A 22350-nucleotide genomic window follows, 5' to 3' on the forward strand; every position below is an offset into this window, starting at 1 on the left:
CCTTTCCCTTGGAATTGCTTTCCGACGGTATTGTTGAAGGGTTGCGACCCAAACTTCCTTGGTCCTTTGCTCTCCCTAGGCTCGAACTTCTTGGTAGGGACGGTGATTGCCGGCTTTTCTTGTTTATTCCGTTTGGCAAAACTTTCTTTTTCGTCTTCTACCTCCATCCAGTTGTTTGCGCGGAAGAGTGCATCCTGAATTGTGTCTGGTTTATGAAGTATTAAGTCTTTTTTAAACCTTGAATCATGTCGCAATCCTTTTCGTAGGGCAGATAAAGCTGATTGCTGTGAGATTCTTGGGAGCTTTGACAGCACTCCTTTGAATTTGGTGATGAAAACTCGAAGTGACTCATTAGATCCTTGCGTTAAGTTCCAAAGATCGGCATCCGAAACGCTTTTATCCATAAGGATAGAGTATTGCTTTAAGAACACGGCTGATAGTTCGTCGAAATTGCTGATCGGACCCGGCTCTAATTGGGTGAACCACATTAGAGCTTGGCCACATAGATTCTCCGAAAACAGCTATGTTTCCTCAAATAATCCATAGTTACTAATTAGACTAGAGATGTTTTCAGACAATAATTAGACATGATAAAATTTTGTTTTATATCCTCCAAAATTCGAAAACATAATCAAAATGTGAATAAGAATAATGCTTGCATGAGGAAAGTCTCAAGGAAAAAAAAAAGAAAAGGAAAGTCTCAAGTGAATCCATTGGTTTATAGAATGAGAGTACTTAAGGATAAAAGCATTGATACGTGTGTTGTGTATAAATAATGGTCCTCATCATTTATCGTCCTCCCTTTTTCAATCTCTATTCCTTTTCGCAGTTCCTGCTTCTTCTTCGTGAAAAGCCCACTCGAGTACTTGAAAGAGTTTAGACACTCAAAACTCAACTGTCACAGTCTCCAAGCTTATTCAAGCCTTTTTTTGGTTTCTTTTCAGCTTTTTTGTCTGACTTGTAATAAGCATTTTATATAAACAATTTACTCCAACATCTCTTCCCTTTTTCTCGTTCCTTTCCATTCACATATCTCTCTCCGACCCCATCTTGGCTTTTTCCTCTCTCTATCTCCTGAGTTTTACTTCTGCCTTTTTTTCCCTTGTCGAGAGAGTTATTGTCACATTACAAGTTCTGGTACCAAGACTACGTGGAGTTTTCTCCATCACACTCATGTTTCGAAGAATTCATGTTTTAGCTAGGAGGTTTAAAAACACCCTTACAACATATATTTGGATTGGCCTGCCTACTTGGTAATGTGTGGATTAGATCATGAAAGTGAGATATGCTGCAGTGATTCCGGATCTACGGCTTGATATGATAATGGCTGCCGTTACCAGATAAAGAAAATGAAGCGAGTGATTTGACAAGACAGAGACTATAGACAAAGACAAGACTGTGTCTTCTTCATAAGTAAAAATAACTCTCTTTGTCTCCTTTCTCTCTTTTAGATCTTTCTTCTGCAAAACTGTTATCACTTCCAATTCTGATTCTCTGCTCTGCTCTGCCACTACACAGCTATGTGATCTGAACAACTCAGGAACCTTGAGATAGCATAACATTGAATTGAATTCTCAAAGAATAACATTGAAAAATGGGTTATAGGAAGAAGACGATAAGGAACTTTCTCTCTTTCGATTAATTAATCAATCGGTGTTGTTGTAAATGTTGACATCACAAAACTAAAATGTAAAGAATCGAAGAAACAAAAGCTATTTTAACAAACAACCTAGCAGGAAAGGCAAGAGAATCCGAGAAAGAACAAAATCAAAAAAAGGTTACTTATTCATAGGAGGAAGTTCTCTAAATTCTTGCCTTTGGTAATCAATCTTTGTGTGGCTTTGCTTCTCGTGTTTCTGCCAAAAAATTCCATGCTTTTGGCCCAGCTTTTCATTAAGACAAGAGTCAGTTATGCTGTGTACGATTTTGGTAACAGCAAAAGAGACTACTTGCCTGTGTATCCATAAGGGAGAAAATATAAAACATATATATAGGGAGGAAGAAGAAGAAGAAGCTTGGTATGTGTTCGGTGTTCTCATTTGCTTCGTTTCTTGGCTTCGCTGTAGAGGATAACTCCACAGACGGTGAGGGAGTAACCCAGCATTCCGGTCACTGAAACCGGGTTCTTGAAGATTAGAATAGAGACCACCACCGCTACTGCTCCTTTGGCGTTTCCTAGCACCTGTCACAGAGCAATCCAAAAATCGGGTTTTATAAGTTTATGTGAATAACATCTCAAAATTTCGTTTTGAAACGCAGGGAACATAAATCATTATCATACACATAAAAAAGCAAACCCAACTCAACATCCAAGAAACATGACAGGATCTCACTAACAGGAGGACCAATCAGATAATCAATTCTCACTAGTTCTACACTTCCTTGGACTAACTTTGTTCCAACTCCAACCAAAACCCATATCATTTTTTCTACCATAAACAAGGATGCCACTAATAATGTAAAAAGAGTGTGAATTGTAGTCACCTGTAAAGTCAGGGCGCTAGTGTGTTTCGTGACTAAGAAATTTGTCAAGTTGACGAAATAGGCGAGCGCTGAATTGAAAAGAAGATACCAAACGATTCTGAAATCATCTCTTGCAAGAGCAATTGTAATGCCGACAACATTTTTCTCCATGATAAGAGTAGCAGGCAGAAGGAACACGACAGCTATTGGAGCCATGTAAAGGAGGAGATTCATGGAGTTCAGCTTTTCCCTTCAATTCAATTTATAATCTTTTCAGCAATACTCATAAACATACTTGAACTATTGATATATAGACCTCTAACAAAGGCCACTGAGCAATACCAGCCATTTCTTACCCTTCAGAAGAAAGCAAAATTCCTTGAAGCACAGATTTAAGTGCTCTCGCAGCTGTGGCTGCAATGCACATAAGGAATCCAAACAGGTGAAAGCTTGGCTCACCCTGAAAACACCCAGAAATTAAAGAATATCAAACAAAGAATCAAACACAGATAATAAATGTAAACGAGGCTCTCACTGAAATAAAGAAGATTCCAAAGGAGCAAACACAGAAACAGAACAACATCTCCGTTACACGAACTTTTTTTAGCAACATGGTTAAGAAAGGATGAGGGAAACACAAAACTAAGCGAATACGAGCACAGAAGAATGCCAAATCTTTTCTAATGTGAAACATAATTCAACAATGTCTGAGCTTGTTCCAAAGATAAAAGCTAATATCATTAAATGAAACTGAATCAACCATATTCAGCTCATAATATCTAGTTCCTTGCTCTAAACTATACCTATGATGGCAACATATGAATCGAAATAAACCAGATTTAGCTCTAATTCATGCTACTGCTTCACATGTATATCAACCTCTCTAAGAATTCGTCAAAGTGCATAGATAAAGGATTCAAATTTAAGAGTTGAGAGTTGAAATTACCCCACTGGCAATAACAACTCCGGTGACGACAGGGACGAGAGTGAAGTAAGTCAACCAAGCCTCTTTCTTAAGCGTCATCAGATAAGCAAACACAGCGGTGAAAAACGGCGTCGTAGCACCAATGGCTTGGTTAAACGAAACAGGAAGAAAGCGAAGAGAGATGTTACCAAAGACCACCGACACACAAAAAACGAGACTTAGAGCTGAGATCTTAAAGAACTGAACTCGGGATCGAATCGTCTGCATCGGAACCATCTTTAACCAAGCAATGGCGACGTAGCTGAGTAACGAACAAGCCGTCATGTGACACATGGTGAGAAAGATCGGGTACTTGAATCCGTAATTGCTAAGCAAGTACTTGTTCAGCAACAATACTCCAATGTTCGATGAGTACCATGACGTCACTAGCCCGATTGTGAAAAACCGGCCATTCGTCGCCATCTTCATCGCTTTCTTCTTCCTGTGTCGACTCGATCTGATGACTGATGAGATTTAATCTAAAACCCTAGCGAATTTCAAGAAATTGGGATTGGTGGGAATCGAATCTGGACAGGAGATGGAGATCTCTCGGTCCTCCGACACAGAATTTGGCGCGTCCTGATGATGTTATTCCATCGATGGGTAAGATTGGATTAGGTTACAACACGCGAAAATGATGGAGACGAAGAAACTGGGAAAGAGAAAGCTGGGATTTTGGAGAAAGACGATGATGAGAAGAAGAAGAAGCTCTGCAAAAAGGAGAGATCTTTGGGCTAAAGCTGCAACAACACCTCTCTCTCACTTCTCTTTCCTTTTTTTTAAGTTAAATGTTTAATACATTTTTTTTAGCAGTACGTTATGTATTTTTATTTTTCTGTTTCTGTAATTTTTAAAGTTTAATTATCCAATTTTAGTTACACTTTTTTTTTTTTTTTTTTTTTTAATGGTTACTTGAAAAATCAAAATGTGGATATGTGTAACAATGAAGGAAAGGAGCCTTTGACTTGTTATTGATTATTACCGAATCTGAGTTCTAATTTACGTTCATATACTAATCCTTGGCTTTGGCAAAAAAAAAAATACTAATCCTTGGCATTTCCTACCTAACGAAACATTTCAGTTTTAAGCATATTTAATTGACTAAGTAATTCGACCACGAATCTAATTAATTAACAAAGCGTTTGGTTAATCGGTCAAGCAGCATCCATTAATTCGTTAGGCAATCGATTTTACATTAATTTTTCTAAAAATACAAAATATTCAGAAAAGCTCATCTAATTAGCACAAGTTTGGCAGAATTATGATGAAGAATAAATTTAGCAAACCTTTGACCAAGTGGGTGTGTTAAGTCTAGTGGTAGAAGACCAATAAAAGCTTTATTAGTGGTGTAGCAAAGGGAAATTATTTATATACAATAGTTTAGAATCGATGCTTGAGTCTTTAGTCAAACAATGGTAGGATCATCTGCATTTTGGCTTGATGTTATTAGCCGTTACAACTTGTGAAGATGAATTATAGAGAGACACATCTCGCAAGTTCATATAACTTGACTTTTTATGAGATATTTATTTACAAGTGCTAGTTCCTTTAGTTGGAAGCTTTGTTTATCATTTTTTTTTTGGCTTTAGAGTTTAGACTATTATCCCTTTGTGAGATTTGACTATACTTGAACACATGATCTTTTGTACTTACATAGGTTTAATGCCACAATTCCAGGAGAACATGGTCATCCCAAGATTCCTAACGCTTATATTGCATTAAGCCTAGTAGCCTACACCGTAAACAAGTTGATATAGGTAATATATCTACAAAATGGATGTTTAATTTGTGATAGATCCATATTTTAAAGCTTTTCAAGCTCAGTTCATGAATTTTCTGCAGTTCTTGGAGTTGCATAAACTAGCGAATTTCGTGGTTACTCATAGCCTGACCATATCTACCGGAAACGAGATGGCTCATGGCTAACATATGTATATCAACACTAACTATAAACATAAGTTCATTTACATCATACTACTTAACCACTTATATATATATATATATATATATATATATATATATATATATATATATATAACAAAAAAACTTGCATATGAATCATTTAAATTCAAATATAAGTTTTTAACCACTCAATTTCATATTACATTAGCCACTTGTAAAACAAAGGAGTTTTATGAGGAATCTCGCCATATCCATAAATACCATCTTTCTTTGTTTCCCACGTACAGTTTCTACATCTAGAAGAATCTCTAACCGCTTTATAAATGTCGAATACACCTTTTTTTACTTGTCCTTGGCTAAATCCACAGAAGTAGAGTGTCGAATTCATAAAATTCACGTAAAATATCCAACCATATAATCCACCTTTTTTAAGGATATGGAAACCATGATCATCATCTCTAGATTTACAATGAACTCCAAGAAGATAGTCATTGTTATTATGAATCACGACCATTGTCAGAGGACCTTTCATTGGAATTACTTTTCCATCATGTTGTAGAGTTTCAGAACCTATCAAAGATATCAAAACAGGGGAGATGATTATAAACATTGAGTAGAAAATTGTTAGGAAAGTAGATGAATTGATCATGACGATTTTGTTAATCATGAGATTGCATTTCCTAGAACTTATAATTTATATATAATGAGATAACTTCACAAAAATATAATTTACATTAATTTATGTCGAATAACCTAAAATAGTCATGAAATCACTAGAAGTATTTGTGTAGTAAATAAGAAAATAAAGTTGCTTTCTGTTATTAAAAAAAAAAGAAGACTAAAAGTTACTTAAATAACCCAAAATATTATAGAAACACATTTTTATCCTTTCTCAGATTTGCTGATTACAAGTTGAGTTCCAAGGCTTTTAAATTTATATAAATACTTAGAACGTAAAATTGTCATCAATTAGGTTAGATATATATACTTAAAGAAGATAGAATTCATATCCCAAAAATTAAATTGACAGTAATGACCAAAAATAGTAGATTTAGAGATGGGTCTGTCTGTCTAGTGTCCCAGGTGAACAAGTGAGAGGAGAGAGTAAATAATTTTGTCTGAGAATCTGACAATCACTTAAGTCCAAAACCCAGTGGCAAACATGTAATTTTACTCTAACGTTTCAACAAGAAATCTCTTTTTTTCTTTCTCTCTCCTTTCTTCTTCAAGCTGCTTCAAAGCATTGATCATCATCATCTTCACAAGTTTCATTTATACGAGGATTCGTCATCTGGGTCTCTACGAATATGGAATCTGTACAGCCACATCTTGAGACCCTTGTCGCTGTTAAAGTAATCCATGGCTCAAGTGGCTGTGGTGATGGCTCTGAAGATGATGGGGAGCTTCGTCGGAGCTCCGGTGCGGTGGAGAATGAGGAAGAGATAGTGAAAGATGAGGAGAGGAGATCCAATGCGTCGGTGTGTTCGGTGGAAGTAGATCTGGAGCTTGGATTGCCTGAGAAAGTTGTACATTTGTCGCAATCTGAGAGAGATTGCAGGATTTGTCACATGAGCTTAGATGCTGCGAATCTTGAATCTGGTGTTCCCATTGAGCTTGGCTGTTCTTGTAAAGCTGATCTTGCTGCTGCTCATAAGCACTGTGCTGAGACTTGGTTCAAGATCAAAGGAAACAAGTAAGTTCAAAGTCCCCAAATTTCAGAGACACCTTTCTTGAGAATGATGGTTTGGTTACTTCCACTAGGAGGACATAAAATCCTAAGCTTTAAGATAGTTTAGGAAAGGCTTAATGGCTAACATTTCCATTGATGTAGGAAAGTTTTTTACTTTCTTTAGGTTACTGTCACTTTTGAACAGCTTTCGTTTCACTGTCTGTTTGATAAGTTTTAGTTTTGAGGCCATTTGTTATCAGTTTAAAGACACGAAGCTTAGGTTTTTTTTTTTTTTTTGCTTTGTGATGAGGTTCTTGATTTGGTTTTGCTGTGCAGAATCTGTGAAGTATGTGGGTCGATTGCGGGTAATGTTGTTGGAAGTGTTGAGGTGGAGACTGAGGAAAGCCGGAATGAAGCAAATGGTGTAGAGAATCTAACTCTGAGAACATCTGGTCCGCGATTGGCGGAAGCTAGAAGCTTCTGGCAAGGACACCGGTTCTTGAATTTCCTTTTAGCTTGTATGGTCTTTGCATTTGTGATCTCATGGCTCTTCCACTTCAATGTTCCCTCTACATAACAATACAAGTAATGCCTCAACTCTCCATAAGAGAGAAATGAAAAGGGTCAAAGCCATTAGAGATCTCTCGGAAAGGTACTTCACTCTTGTACCAATGCCTTTTTTCCACTATTAAGTTTAATGTAAGTTTAGAGATGAAGACCAAGACCTAGAAGAGCGCATAATGCGATTTGCGGGTTTTAATTTCTGTCTAAATGTAAATGTGTTTCATGGTTGCGGTCTTGCGGATAATGTATATAGCTCTAGTCACTCTAAAGCTTAATGCAAATGCAGTCTTGTGAAAGTCTCTTTTCTTACCTCATTGTATTATGAATGAACTGATCACTTGCATTGCATTTTGCATCCCAAGAGTTCAGTGATTTACAGAGGAACCCAAAAACCAAAAATAGAAAATATCCTCTGTTTCCATGTTTCAATAGATTAAAAATTATGTACATAAACCGAAACTCGGGCCATGCTTTTATGTCTCTTCAGTGGCCTCTCATTCATCTTCTTCTTCCATAATTGCTAAGATCTTTGAGGAACTAATCCTCAAAGAAGCGCTTCGGATTTTCATCGGCAGCTTCTCATTATTAGCAGCTAAACCACATTCGATTTCTTCTTCTTCATCATCGTCCTTTTTGAGATCAGAAGGCGGTAAAAAACAATCCATAGACAAACCCTTTATGTTAAAATCCATTTCCTCAATCTCCCAAGTCTCTTCCATCCGAGTCCTCGAGTGATTATCCGAGTTCTCACCAAATCGAAACAGAGACACCGAGCTTTTACCAGCGTGTGCTACCTGGATGCCATCAACGGTCCTGTAATCTTGGATCAAAGACTCCATTGTTGTCTCCCAGAATATACTGTTATCGTCTTGAGCTTTGATTCTTAGAAGGTGAGAGTCTTCAAGTTGAATCAGAAGACCTGTTCTCTGGCTGAAACATCCCCACACTGTGTGCCGGATAATCTCAACATTGCTGCTGCTTCTTGCCTTAAGCGCCGATGGCTCAGCGTCGAGTTTGAGTATGAAACAGTCTTCATCATTTATCTTCTTCTCTCCCATGCATACCGATCTTGCGAATAGATTAGCCGTTGATTTTGGATCAAGACCCTGTTTGATTTTGTTTCAGAGAGTAATGTCAGAACTATTGTAATGATTCCATCTCGTTTCAAATAAGTAAACACAAAAGACTTGAAACAAGTCAACGACAAGTAACTTAATTCACCATTATTACAAATTTTCCCAAAACAAACAAATGTCATTGGTTTGGTGATAATAAAATTAAATAACTATATTTGGTAATGGGAACAAAAGTCTACTTTGTTAAGAAAAATATCTATTTGGAGAAAATCAATTAGCAATATCTTTGTTAACAAATATATCTATTTGGGAACCAACTATGTATATTTATAAGTATATTTTTTTAGTTGTTATTGTTAGTTGTGGGTGGACCATAGATGGTTCCAACTTTCAAGTTCCAAAAACTTTGGTAACTTGTGAGCACTTTCTCCACTTTGAAATGAGAAAATAAGAGCGCAATTCCATGGGACACGTCACACTTTATTTAAGGCCACATCAAAATCTCAAAAGTCATAAGTTTACATTGGAAAATATCAAAATTTTAATTGAGAAAATCAATGGTTTTATCTTAACTTATGTGGAAACCAACAAATTATACGATGAAAATATATATATGGGTGTATGGTTCTCTTGTAGATTTACATTAGAAAAGTTATTCTATTCGCTGTTAATTTTTTCAAATCAAAATCCAAACTAATCAACGAACAATTAATATTATAGGATGACCAATTCCATCGTTGACAAAGTTGAAGGTAGGTTTAGCTAGACAAATCTCTTTTAGGAATAAATGTGGAAAAGAAAAACAAAGAAACGATGAAGAATTAAAAGCAAGAGGAAGTTTGATGATTGAAAGATCTTTTTGCCACCAATCAAGGAAAAGAAAACTTCAACTACTAAGAATCATAAAAATCAGGAATATAGGAAGAATGTATTATTGAACTCCAAGTGGAAAAGCTCAATCATCCAGTGTCATAATGATCAGTGGTTGCATATGCTTTATGAGACATTAAGGATCTTTGTCTTTTCATGAATCAAGTAGAAACTAGAAATGTAGCATAACCACAAGAAAAATATCCTTATTATTTTTCCAAATAATATTATTCCAAACATTTCACAAAACCCAATAGTTCTATGTATAAAATAAACCTATATTGCTTTGATTTTTTTTTTTTTTTTTTTTTAATTATGTAAAAGGAGTTCTCTAGCCTCTCTCTACTGCATTAACAAAAAGAATAAAAATATTTTCGTTTCTCTCAATTCCGTCATAAATTAACTTCTTGCTATAACGTTTTAGGGTTTTGTTTCTTTAACCATCCTTAGTTTTTGCAAATAAAACAGTAAAATTTGACTATCTACAATATTGCATATTCTCTAGAAAATATCATTGATTTCCCCTAAAATATTATGATTCCTTAAAAAGTTATAACCGATTTGATTAATAAACAATGGAAAAGAAAAAAACAAACAATTACCTGGAGGAAACGGCGCAATGGTCTAGGAGGACCACGAGAGGCATGAGAAGGATGCCATGGAGTTTGTCTCCAAGCGACTTTGGCGTCACTACCGGCACTGATTTTGCAGCCTGAGACGACGAGCTCAAGACACCATAACTCTATCCCCTTCTGCCACAACACAAAGCCTCCTACTTCTCCTCCTCCACTCTTGATACTCCTTGCCTTCACCATCTTGCTGTTCAGGCTTCCTTCTCCTGTGCAGAACTCTGACGCTGTCATCCTCACTTTTCCCATCGCATACATGCTCTCGACCGCGTTTAAAGCCCGATCACCTCCTACCGCTGCTATGTACTGCTTCACTATGTATTGCGCCATCGACATCTCCTGTGGATTTCCAATACAAAAGAAAAAACATTCTTATATCTGATAGCGGATTAGGAATCTGATATCAAAATATACGATCAAGAATTCAAGATATGGCTATTGTTTTTAAGTCAATCACATTTACATGTAAATTTTCATCAAAAAATATATTAGTTTTTTTCATCTAATATTTTTGTACAATTAAATTCAAACATGCTTTTTCCTCCCGTTTAGGTTCCGTTTGTATTGACAAAGAAAATTTGTTTACTAGTAAAAATTGTGGTTTTATAGCAAAATCAAATGAAACTTAGAAATTCATGGCGCAATATAAAATACATCGAGCACTCCGATCCATTTATTGTTAATTGGTTTTGCGATGAAATTTTGTAAGATGTACGGTAAAAAAAGGAAGATTTAAGTACGAGAGGTTGGTCTTTGATGTCTTTGTGAATGGGATTCTCATAATCGTTTTGTTGTTCAGGCTGAACGGGGAGAGGGATCAAAGGAGCCCCAACAACTCCGAGAAGGAGCTGGATCTCCGCGTTGCGACCACCAAAGAGTCTTGTCATGTTTGTGGCTGTTGCGGTTCCGGTTGCAGTGGCGGTGGGTTTTGACCAGTAAGACTTCATTTGGTTCCATCCCGGTTTTGTCTTGGACGCAGCAAATAACTCCTCAGGCATGGGAACCTCGAGGACGGTCTCTAACCCGTCTTCGAGGTTGTAATTCGGACAAAGTTTCCTCATATCCGCAAGAAAAGAAAAAAAAAAAAAATTTGAACGGAGAAATTTAAGCTGAGTGAAGAGAGGGAGGCTATCTGTGGGAAATTTGGATTTGATGAAAACTTAAAAGAGATTGAAATTAGAAAAGAGACATTCGTCGTTGTCACCAACCGACCGGAACGTGGGGAGGCCTTTTGTTTTGTCGTGTCTGCACGCTCTCTCACTCTGCTTACGTCTGTTTATATATATATATACACAACTACACAAGACATGGGATCAAGATATGCTAAGTGCAATATCTATATTTTTCCATTTTAGTTTCATTATAACAACAATCTAATTTTTGTCATCCATTTTGCTAAATATTGTCATATTGCTAACAAAAATTATGACCATATCAACCTCTAACCGAATTGAATATGATACCCTCTTAAAAATTATATTGGGAAAAATGTCAATTAAATGCTGAACTTTTTCATTACGTCGTTTTTAATCCCCAACTTTGCCTGAAACGATTTAAATGCTAAACTTTCTTTGACTTTCCATTTAAATGCCAAACTTTGTTTGACTTTGCCATTTAAGACCCGACGTTAAGTCGATTAACGGAACAATTAAACGCTGATTAAATACCGTTAACAGCTCCTCTTAAATTAAAACGATGCCGTTTTAATACACATAAAGACGTCGTTTTTTGAATTTACAAAACCCCAATCAAACTCATTTGCCCTAAATCGAAAAATCTCCAAACCCATAACCCTAGAAATCGAAAGCTTCAGATTTCTTTCATTCTCTTCTGGGATTTACTCATTCTCTTTTGGATTCATTCTTGTGATTCTCTCAACTTGTTATAATGAGTTCAAGTTCTATAACATCGAACGTTGTCGGAGTCCGTGGTGTGCCGTCGAAGTGTAATCAATTTCTAGGGTTATGAATTTGGGGATTTTTTGATTTGGGGCAAATGAAATCGAATTTGGGTTTTGTAAATTGAGAAAACGACTTCGTTGATGTATGTTAGAAACAACATTGTTTTAATTCAATCTAGCTGTTAACGGCATTTAATCAGCGTTTAATTACTCCGTTAATCGACTTAACGTCATGTCTTAAATGGCAAAGTCAAACAAAGTTTGGCATTTAAATGGAAAATCAAAGAAAGTTCAGCATTTAAATCGTTTCAGGAAAAGTTGGGGATTAAAAACGACGTAATGAAAAAGTTCAGCATTTAATTTGCATTTTTCCCAAATTATATTTGACTAGTTTAATCTTTTTTTTGGACAAAATAATCGTGCAACAAATTTACTAAAAGCAGAGTATTGACCTGTTTGAAATCATACCAAAAACTTCATAGACCTAAGCTACGATCATTCTAACACCCCGTTTTTATATATATAATAGTAAATGTCATTTTAGTTAGAGAAATTGTTAAAAATGCTCCTTTTTCAATACCCCTTTTCAAAAATGCCTCTTTTGAGAGTCCATTTTTAAGTTTGCCCTCTTTTAATTTTTAATGACCATTTTACCCTTATTTGAAACAAAATTAGGTCCACAAAATACAAAATATTTTTTGGCGGGAAAAGTGATCCCGCAATTTTCCCGCCAAAACACTTGTAAAAACCTTTAAAAAACCTTGTAAAATTTTCCCGTAAAAATTTTTCCCGCCAAAAAATTTTCCCGCCAAAAAAATTTTTTTGCGGGAAAAGTGATTCCGCAATTTTTTTTTGCAAAATTTTTTTGGCGGGAAAATTTTTGACGGGAAAATTTTTGGCGGGAAAAATTTACAAGGTATTTTAAAGGTTTTACAGAGTATTTACAAGTGTTTTGTAAGGTTTTACAATGTATTTTAAAATGTTTTACAAGGTACTTATAAGGTTTTATAAGGTATTTATAACTTGTAAAACCTTATAAAAAACTTGTAAAACCTTATAACTTGTAAAAACCTTATAAAATAGCTTGTAAAATCTTATAATATCTTATAAATACCTTGTAAATACGTTGTAAAACCTTTTAAAATACATTGTAAAACCTTATAAATACCTTGTAAAAAACCTTTAAAATACCTTGTAAATTTTTGGCGGGAAAAATTTTCCCGCCAAAAATTAACGCCAAAAAAATTGCGGAATCACTTTTCCCGCAGAAAAAATTTTTTGGCGGGAAAATTTTTTGGCGGGAAAAAGTTTTACGGGAAAATTTTACAAGGTATTTTAAAGGTTTTACAAGTTTTTACAAGAGTTTTGGCGGGAAAAATTGCGGGATCACTTTTCCCGCCAAAAAATATTTTGTATTTTGTGGACCTAATTTTGTTATATTTCCTTATATATTTGTGATATCTTTTATTAAAAGAAGGGTAATTTAGTCATTTTGTACATAAAAAGAGGTATTTTAAAAAATGGACAGCCAAAAGAGGCATTTTTGAAAAGGGGTATTAAAAAAGGGGCATTTTTGTGAGTCTCCCTTTTAGTTAAATTGGACTAAATCTCTAAAGATCGGAGCATTGGATTTTGAATCCAATACCAAATGATCATGAATCGAACAGATTGATACATAGGCTTTGGCAGTTTCGTGACATCCGCTTCCTAAAATCGTAATGCAATAAAATATTTCCTAAATCTACAATTTATAAGCATATTGGTAAGTTTTTAAAATAGTATTAATAAAATTAATACACGAATGCATAAAGTTTTATGTCTTGACTCTTGATTAGTTGATAAGTATCTTGTCGTTGAATTAAAAATTATGAATATGGCTTTTGGGCATTACAAATCAGAAAAGCCTAAATTTCAAATTAATTACCGAAAAAATGGACTTAAGCCACCGGAAGAAAAAAACTTGAGTGGCTTTCAAAAAATAAGAAAGAAAAGTTTTTATTTCGTTTTTTTTTTAATATTTTTTTTCTAACCACTATGTTACTATTTGAATTTACTTTGTTCTTAAAACTATGTATTCTCTAACTAGTAGTATCATAGTATGTTAATACTATTCAACTGGCCAGAAAAAAAATTCTGTTTTAACTGACGGAAAACAGTTTTGTAAAATATATATGCAAACACCGAATAGCTAATTATAGTATTTATTAAACATTAAATATAGCAATTAAAAAAACCTTTTTGATAAATATTGAATAGACCTTTTGACTTGTTAAGTTGTTATGAATCGTGATGTATCAATTAGTGGCATGCAGAGCGGGAGTCGTTATATGTGAACCGAATTTAGTATTTAGAGATGACTAAATAATACTAAATAGGAACATTTTGGTGTAAATGTATCTCCCAATTCAAATATTCAATGGAGTATTTTAATTCTAAGACTATACTTTTTTTCTGGGCAAAAGTTCTAAGACTAGACAAACTGACAAAGCTTAAAACACTACCAAAATGGAGGGCGAAAATCTGCTATCATTTTAATTGTAAGACTATCGTTTTCTACAAGGCTAAATTCAGCTATTGGATATGATTTTGAAAATCTTTAGCAAAAAAAAGTATATGGTTTTAAAAGTCCTTGCTAAAATAATTTGTATAGATCTTTTTTTTTGGTAGAAATTTGTATAGATCTTTTATATAAGGAAGTGATCAGACTATATAGATTGATTTGTTTTTATTTTTATTTTGTAAAAAACTATGTGTATTGCACGTTCATTTGTTCTTAAAACTATATGATTCTGTGTTTATGTTGATATTTCTGTTTTTCCTTTTTTTTTGGAATATAAAAATCAAATACCTTTGTCGTTGTTGTCTAGAATATGCATTTTTTCCACCGTATATAATATCTAATTTAATTTTATATTTGATATAGTACTGTAAGCCTAATATTCAAACTTTGATTGAATCCGTCGTTTGCAACTATTTGAAGCCTAAACAAACTTGCTTTGAAATTTGATTCTCTCACAGTCAAATAGACAGATAATTTCTGGTGATCGCATAATGGAATATGTTTAGCATACTGCATACCACACTTTTCTTTTTCTTTTTTTTCCAAAGATAACACAAATTATTTAAAATCCTTTATTTCCTAGAATTTTTTTGTAATAAAGCTCCATACAGTCCTAATCTTGAAAATAAACTTTCTGTTACCATCTCTCAAAACTGTTAAAGGAACATACATTCTTATAGAAAAACGAAAAAAAAATAGTAAACAAATAAATGAAATGTTACGAAAAAAATACGAATAGCAAGATTAAAAACTAGAAACAAATAAAGAGAAAAATCTATATACTGAAACAGAGCAATAAGCATCAGCGGAAGGAAATCTGAAGACTGAAGATCACTTTGGAGTGGAAACTGATTCTTCAGACATCATCAAGAAAATTTTAAATGAAGCTCAAAGCCATTTCATAGCTGCTGGTCAAGGTAAGGATCTCTAGGCGAATTCGAGCCAAGATACTCTGAGACCTCAGTAACATACGTTTTCAGCTTCGATGTGGTTCGGGTGAGCCAATCGGTGTTTGTCTGATCCATCTCATCCTTCATATTCGCCATCTTCTCTTCCTCTTCCAACATACTGACCCATCTCTTACCCATATACATTTTAACCGCACCCACGCCTTGTTTCACGACTTCCTCAGGCGGGACCACGAGCGGGTTTTGGTCCAAGTTCAGTTTGGTCAGGTTCACGAGCGTGCCAAAAGCGTCTGGAAGAGAATGGATCTGGTTGTTGCTCAAGTCGAGTTCTTGGAGGCTTATGAGATCGCCAAATGAAGCAGGTAGATCTTGGAGATCGCTGAAGTTACTGCTCAGGTTAAGGTACTCGAGGTTCGTGAGCAGCCCGAAAGAATTTGGGAGACCGTTGAGTTCGTTGAAGTGTGCATCGAGGTAGCGTAAGGATCTCATTTCACCAATGGAAGTTGGTAATGATCTGATTTTGTTGAGATGGATCAAGAGTTTCTCTACTTTCACTAGCTCGAATCCAATGTTTGTTGGTAAGTAGGTGAGATTGTTGTAGCTCGCATCCAAGACAACCAGTGATCTTTAAATCAAAAAAAAAAAAGGTAAGAAAAAAAAACAGAGAGCAATAAAACAGAGGAGAAGAATCAAAGTTTGAAGATAAACACTTACCCACAATGGCAGATGGAATCTGGTAAAGTTGTGAGTTTGTTACAAGAGACATTCAAAATCTTCAACTTTGACAATAAACCGATCGAGTCGGGTAATGTCTCTAAAAAATTCGTGGAAACATCGAGTTCGAGAAGGTTTTGCAATCCCGCAATTGAATCAGGAATAGCCTGTTACAAACATAGCCTTTGATCAAGACAAGCAACATAAACTTTTAAATCTATCTAAATCTAGACATCACCACAAGAACCGATCCAATTCCAACACCTAATAAGAATTTGCCTCTATGATGTACTAAAAGACTCCAAATCCAAAGTAAAGTTTACATCAACTCATTAAGAATACATCAACAACATACACTTTTGAATCTATCTTAATCTAGACATCACCACAAGCACCTATCCAAATGTCAAAGAATTTACCCTAAAGACTCCAAATCCAGAGCAAAGTTTACATCTTTGACTCATAAACATATCAGAACTCTAACAGCTTTGATCAAAGATTATGAATTTGACTATTAGGGATTTCGAAACTGACCTCAAGCTGATTGTTATAGAGATTAAGAACAAGGAGACCTTGAATCTTTCCAAATGCTTCAGGAAGCAATTTCAATTTCCGACCAGACAAATCAACTCGGTCCAATGGATTCTCCGCAGCTTGTTGCAGTATACTCACAACCTCTTCATTAACTTCAACCACCGCAGCTTCCTCCTCCGCCACCGCCGCCGCATTCTTCTCGGCGGACTCATAGATCCTCACGAGTCTCTCCTCTGCTTCTTTCAAAAGCTTCTCATAAGATTCATGAAGCTCGTTAAGCTTAAGGATCGAGTTATACCAAGTCTTCTCTTGATCCACAGCTTCTCTCCTCTTCTGTTCCTTCTCCGCCACGTCAATATCGTTCGGAGAGAGAGCGATCTCTTCGAAAGATTCCGACAAAGACGCGTCGATCTCACGGAGCCTGGCACGAGCTTTGTCGACGGTTTCGTGATCAGGTCTAGGTCCTAGGGTTCGAAGAACGGATCGGGTCTGAGCAACGTCGGCGATAGCGTTAGTCATGGAGGCAAGAACATCAGGATGAGCCAAGTGAGGCATCTGAGTCACGATCTCGATAGAGTGGTTTGATGATGAAGAAGGATCGGATTTGGATGGTGGTGGGTCGACATCGGAAGAGGAAGAGGATTTGGCGGTGAAGGAAGGGAGACGATCCAAGACGTAAGAGAGAACAGGGAAGTTCTTAGGGTTAAGCTCCGTCGCCATTGTTGAGAGCTTGAGAGAAGAGACAATTGGGAAATTGGAGAAGAAGAAGAAGAAGCGATCATTGGTTCGTGTCTCATGAGTCATGACCTTCCGTACTATTAGCATCTCTATTGCCAAGTCAAAGTCAAAGATCAATAAATTACACGTGGATATGTACTAAAGCTAGACAAGTGTCATTGTTTTCCTACATAAACGAGAAAAAAAGTAAGAAAATGCAACGAAGAAAAAATCATTCTTAAAAAAAAAAAAACAGAAAATCGTAATAGCAGCCTATACAAACTAAAAAGTATGTATAAAAAAATAATAAAATGAGACTAATTTGATTGATGCAAAGTACATATAACCACAGAAAATAATAATCGTTTTACACTTGGTTATATCTTCTAAAACCTTAATTATTTTTTTTTCTTCTACCAAGTGTAAAACGATTATTATTTTCTGTGGTTATATGTGCTTTGCATTATACGAACTAAAAAGTATGTATAAAAAAATAATAAAATGAGACTAATTTGATTGATGCAAAGTACATATAACCACTGATTAACTTTTCTCTAAAACCCTTGGTTATATCTTCTAAAACCTTAATTATTTTTTTTTCTTCTACCAAGGGTTTTAGAGAAAAGTTAATCAATGTTTTTGAAAAAGTGAGTAATTTTTTGTTGTTGTTTTGTCTTCATTTTAACTTTTAAGATTGAGACCCAATATTGGTGACACAAATGGTTTATGGGCTTGAAGGATCTTAGGGAAAACTATTCTTTTGGAAATGAAAAAGAAAAATAAAGAAAACTATTGGGTCGCCTCAAATTTGCTATAGCCCATTTTTTTGAGACTAATGCAATGGAGACTCTGCTTTCGATATGATAATAATAATAACTCTTGGATTTTTCTTGAATTTTTCTAGTTATGTTTCTGTAATCTCATGATGATTCATGATGATGAAGACGATGTTACACCTAAACACTTGCTTATTTTCAACTTAAAAATGTTATCTATTTTTAAAAGTAAAAATAAAGTAAAACTCAATATCTCTGATAGTGATCAAACAAGGAGTATTAAAATCGAAAAACGTCAACAAAACCGGTGGAAAGTTGAATGGGTCTAAACCAAACACACATAGCCATAAAAGCTTTGTCTCCATTATAGATTCTCCATATCTGAGAATAAACAAACGATTGGATAAAGTACATAGAACTTCGATCTTTTTCACAAAACCCCAAAAAAAGAGAAAAAGCAAAAAAAAAAAAAAAAAACCAGAGCTTTTCAATTTCAATGGAGGAGAAGAGAAATGGTCTGCGAGTGATTCTCTTCCCTCTTCCATTACAAGGTTGCATAAACCCTATGATTCAGCTTGCCAACATCCTTCACTCGAGAGGTTTCTCCATTACCGTGATCCACACGCGCTTCAACGCGCCAAAAGCTTCAAGCCATCCTCTCTTCACTTTCTTACAGATTTCTGATGGCTTGTCTGAAACTCAGACTAAAGATGGTCCTTCTCCGAATGTTATGTCTTTGCTTGCACAAATCAACATTAACGCTGAGTCTCCGTTTCGTGATTGCTTGCGTGAACTGTTGCTTGAATCGAAAGAATCAGAGAGGGTTAGTTGTTTGATCGATGATTGTGGATGGCTCTTCACACAAACTGTTGCAGAGAGTTTGAATCTTCCAAGGCTTGTTCTCTGTACTTTTAAAGCCACTTTCTTCAATGCTTATCCGAGTCTTCCACTTATCCGGACCAAAGGCTATCTTCCAGTTTCAGGTAATTCTTCGTAAAAAACTTATTTAAGGGTCAAATTGCTATATGTGAAAAAGGTAAATAATCACCTATGATTATGTCAGTTTATTAAAAAAATATGTTATCCAATAAAAATAAGGAAATAAAAATTTTGCATTTGACCAAAGTGGTATTTGTATTTATTCATAATTGTGTTATTTTTAAAAAATGGCGTCATCTGCTAAAATAGAATGGCATGTAAATATGTAATGTAGAAATAATGTTATTACTAAACTTTAACCATTTTTTAGGAATATTTTGTAACCATCCCTCATTTGCCCCTTGAAGTTACTTGTCAAACAAAAAAAAATTAAAGTTGTTCACGTAACTAATGAAACGAGTAGGTTATTTACTATGGATACTCTATTTTAAATTGTGGTTATCAATCTATAAGATGGTTTTTTTTGTGCCTTTGTATCTTAGATTCGGAAGCAGAGGACTCTGTTCCTGAGTTCCCGCCGCTTCAAAAGAGAGATCTTTCAAAGGTTTTCGGGGAATTCGGAGAGAAACTTGATCCGTTCTTACATGCTGTAGTCGAAACGACAATGAGCTCTTCAGGGCTAATATTCATGTCCTGCGAAGAGCTTGAGAAAGATTCGTTGACTATTGCTAACGAAATTTTCGAAGTTCCCATCTTTGCGATTGGTCCGTTTCACAGCTACTTCTCTGCTTCATCAAGCAGCTTATTCACACAGGACGAGACTTGCATTCCTTGGTTAGGTAATCAAAAGGACAAATCCGTTATCTACGTGAGTCTAGGAAGCGTTGTGAATATTACGGAAACAGAGTTCTTGGAGATTGCTTGTGGTTTAAGCAATAGCAAACAGTCTTTCTTGTGGGTAGTACGACCCGGTTCAGTACTCGGCGCGAAATGGATCGAACCGCTCTCTGAAGGGCTCGTTAGAAGCCTTGAAGAGAAAGGAAAGATTGTGAAATGGGCACCCCAACAAGAGGTTCTTGCGCATCGAGCCATTGGAGGGTTTTTGACGCATAATGGATGGAACTCAACGCTAGAGAGTATATGCGAAGGGGTTCCTATGATCTGCTTACCAGGAGGTTGGGATCAAATGCTGAATTCAAGATTTGTGAGCGATATTTGGAAGGTCGGAATTCATTTGGAAGGTCGGATTGAACAAAAGGAGATTGAGAAAGCTGTGAGGATGTTAATGGAGGAAAATGAAGGAGAAAAGATTCGTGAGAGGATGAAAGTCTTGAAAGATGAGGTCGAGAAATCGGTTAAACTTGGTGGCTCATCTTTTCAATCTATTGAGACTCTGGCTAATCATATATTATTGTTGTAAGTTGGGAATATTGGCCAAAGATACCGCAACGTTTCTTTTTTTTTTTTCTCATAAATTTTCTTTTTCATTCAAACTACAGTAGAACCTCTATAAATTAATACTCGATAAATTAATAAACACGATAAATTAATAAATTTGGCCGGTCCCGAGTCGGACCAATGTAAAAATTAACCAAATTCGATAAGATAATAAGATAATAATTTTTTTGAAATCTCTATGTAAAAATATAGTCCCAATAATATCATAAATTAATAATCATGTAATTTTCACATATATATATATATATATATATATATATATATAGTTTTAGTGTTTTTCATAAAAATAGCCAAAAAATTTTGTAAGTTTTCAAATTTTGAATATGCATAATTTTTTTTAATAGTCGTATATGTTTTTAAAATACAACAATGGATGTCTTTGTGAATTTTAATTTATGTATATCGTTTGTATATGTGAATTCTATAATCGTTGTTATTCATTGTCAAAATAAATTATTTTTTCAAAATATTAAGTGTTTAAGGCTAAAACTATAAAATTTATAACATCCAAAACAATAATCTTAGTTAGATCACATTGCTTTAGCTCGTATTTTTTTAAAAAAGTTTTTACAATTGAAACAAAACTTTCTATAAATTAATAAATATTAATTTACGCTATAAATAAATAATTATTAATATCATTATAAATTAATAAAATATCATGGTCCTAACATTATTAATTTATAGAGGTTTTACTGTATAACAAGTATACTGGGTTTACAAATATCACTGAAAGCCCATAAGGCCCAGTCGTTAAAGACTTTTACAAACCCACAAATGGTCTCAACGAAATACCCATAAAGATACAAAAGGTACAACGCAAATAAAACAAGTGAAAGCAACATATGACACGTGGATGTGACTCTCATTTCTTACGCCGACGATTGTTTCATCGTTACCTTCGCAGCACCACCATCAATTCCGGTAAGTCGGTAACCCACCTATATCTCCACGACTACTTCATCGCTCTTGTAAATCCGCCGCTTTGCTCCACCATATCGCTACCAAAGATGCTCTCCAACAAACTAACCAATGATCGAATCTTAAGAAAAATCTATAAATTAAAACTTATGGTTTAGATCATGATTTCTTTTGATGATTAAATCCTCCGAGACATGCTGGATTGAGATTCCAAATCAGAAGATTAAGCAAATCGAATTGGGTTGAAACAAACCCTAATAGTTGATTAAAACCCAAAAGGCAGAGACTAGAATTAAAACAAAGAATGACTTTCATCTAAAGAAGGATCCAAGAAAGGAGGATGGTAAGGAAACCCAAAAGAAAAATTGGTACTAAGATCACGATTAGGCCTGGGCAAAAAACCCGGACCCGAAACCCGGACCGATACCCAAACCAAAAAAACCGGTTCGGGGCGGGTACGGGTAAGAGGAAATTATCTCATTGGGTACAGTTTTTGAAAACCCGTGGGTATCGAATCGGTCCGGGTAATACCCGTTACCCAAACAGGGTACCCTAATACCCGAACATATAATTAAATATCAAAAATATTAATTATATATAATTTTAATATAATTTAATTATATAGAATTACAATTATAAATCTAAATATGTCAATTAACTTTAGACTTAAATATCCAAAACAACCAAACTATCCAAAAGCTATTTGTTATGTTTGTCAAAATTTAGCGAAATGTATTCAAATATAACTAAATTTATTAAAATTTAACAAATCTTTAAGGTTTTTTTTTTGGGTACCTGGTATTTTACGTATAAAACCCGACATTTTACATATAAAATACCCGAATG

The 22350-nt window shown here is 35.0% G+C and overlaps 5 protein-coding genes across 5 annotated transcripts; 2 read left to right on the forward strand and 3 right to left on the reverse strand.

Annotated features, from left to right (window-relative positions):
- Nucleotides 1-1616: 1616 nt before the first annotated feature.
- LOC9307252 (probable sugar phosphate/phosphate translocator At5g05820) lies at nt 1617-4209 on the reverse strand. The gene is made up of 4 exons (XM_021020355.1): nt 3410-4209; nt 2820-2923; nt 2485-2713; nt 1617-2182 (listed from the first exon to the last, which is right to left on the reverse strand). Exons 1-4 carry the CDS (start codon nt 3854-3856, stop codon nt 2036-2038), a joined length of 927 nt encoding a protein of 308 aa, XP_020876014.1. The 5' UTR covers nt 3857-4209; the 3' UTR covers nt 1617-2035.
- Nucleotides 4210-6403: 2194 nt separating this feature from the next.
- LOC9309295 lies at nt 6404-7858 on the forward strand. Its single transcript, XM_002871136.2, has 2 exons — nt 6404-7022; nt 7335-7858. The coding sequence occupies exons 1-2, from the start codon at nt 6637-6639 to the stop codon at nt 7573-7575; spliced, it is 627 nt and encodes a 208-aa protein (XP_002871182.1). The 5' UTR covers nt 6404-6636; the 3' UTR covers nt 7576-7858.
- A 23-nt stretch (nt 7859-7881) lies between these two features.
- LOC9307253 lies at nt 7882-11585 on the reverse strand. Its single transcript, XM_002873181.2, has 3 exons — nt 10878-11585; nt 10111-10476; nt 7882-8668 (listed from the first exon to the last, which is right to left on the reverse strand). The coding sequence occupies exons 1-3, from the start codon at nt 11196-11198 to the stop codon at nt 8057-8059; spliced, it is 1299 nt and encodes a 432-aa protein (XP_002873227.1). The 5' UTR covers nt 11199-11585; the 3' UTR covers nt 7882-8056.
- Nucleotides 11586-15155: 3570 nt separating this feature from the next.
- LOC9309296 (plant intracellular Ras-group-related LRR protein 1) lies at nt 15156-17644 on the reverse strand. The gene is made up of 3 exons (XM_021020308.1): nt 16754-17644; nt 16220-16386; nt 15156-16130 (listed from the first exon to the last, which is right to left on the reverse strand). Exons 1-3 carry the CDS (start codon nt 17576-17578, stop codon nt 15497-15499), a joined length of 1626 nt encoding a protein of 541 aa, XP_020875967.1. The 5' UTR covers nt 17579-17644; the 3' UTR covers nt 15156-15496.
- Nucleotides 17645-18535: 891 nt separating this feature from the next.
- Nucleotides 18536-20612, forward strand: LOC9309297 (UDP-glycosyltransferase 76C2). The gene is made up of 2 exons (XM_021020315.1): nt 18536-19229; nt 19668-20612. The coding sequence occupies exons 1-2, from the start codon at nt 18743-18745 to the stop codon at nt 20543-20545; spliced, it is 1365 nt and encodes a 454-aa protein (XP_020875974.1). The 5' UTR covers nt 18536-18742; the 3' UTR covers nt 20546-20612.
- The last annotated feature ends 1738 nt before the right edge of the window (nt 20613-22350 follow it).

This window comes from Arabidopsis lyrata (assembly GCF_000004255.2).
Source record: "Arabidopsis lyrata subsp. lyrata unplaced genomic scaffold ARALYscaffold_6, whole genome shotgun sequence".
Lineage (NCBI taxonomy): Eukaryota > Viridiplantae > Streptophyta > Magnoliopsida > Brassicales > Brassicaceae > Arabidopsis > Arabidopsis lyrata.

Coding starts and splice junctions, on each gene's coding strand:
- LOC9307253 (XM_002873181.2), bottom strand. CDS start 11,198: ATGAGGAAACTTTGTCCGAATTACAACCTCGAAGACGGGTTAGAGACC. Junction 10,477..10,877: donor ACATCAAAGACCAACCTCTC/GTACTTAAATCT, acceptor GGAAATCCACAG/GAGATGTCGATGGCGCAATA. Junction 8,669..10,110: donor CATTGCGCCGTTTCCTCCAG/GTAATTGTTTGT, acceptor AAAATCAAACAG/GGTCTTGATCCAAAATCAAC.
- LOC9307252 (XM_021020355.1), bottom strand. CDS start 3,856: ATGAAGATGGCGACGAATGGCCGGTTTTTCACAATCGGGCTAGTGACG. Junction 2,714..2,819: donor ATTTTGCTTTCTTCTGAAGG/GTAAGAAATGGC, acceptor ATTGAATTGAAG/GGAAAAGCTGAACTCCATGA. Junction 2,183..2,484: donor CTAGCGCCCTGACTTTACAG/GTGACTACAATT, acceptor GCTCTGTGACAG/GTGCTAGGAAACGCCAAAGG.
- LOC9309295 (XM_002871136.2), top strand. CDS start 6,637: ATGGAATCTGTACAGCCACATCTTGAGACCCTTGTCGCTGTTAAAGTA. Junction 7,023..7,334: donor TTCAAGATCAAAGGAAACAA/GTAAGTTCAAAG, acceptor TTTGCTGTGCAG/AATCTGTGAAGTATGTGGGT.
- LOC9309297 (XM_021020315.1), top strand. CDS start 18,743: ATGGAGGAGAAGAGAAATGGTCTGCGAGTGATTCTCTTCCCTCTTCCA. Junction 19,230..19,667: donor AGGCTATCTTCCAGTTTCAG/GTAATTCTTCGT, acceptor TTTGTATCTTAG/ATTCGGAAGCAGAGGACTCT.
- LOC9309296 (XM_021020308.1), bottom strand. CDS start 17,578: ATGCTAATAGTACGGAAGGTCATGACTCATGAGACACGAACCAATGAT. Junction 16,387..16,753: donor TCTATAACAATCAGCTTGAG/GTCAGTTTCGAA, acceptor TGTTTGTAACAG/GCTATTCCTGATTCAATTGC. Junction 16,131..16,219: donor GATTCCATCTGCCATTGTGG/GTAAGTGTTTAT, acceptor TTTGATTTAAAG/ATCACTGGTTGTCTTGGATG.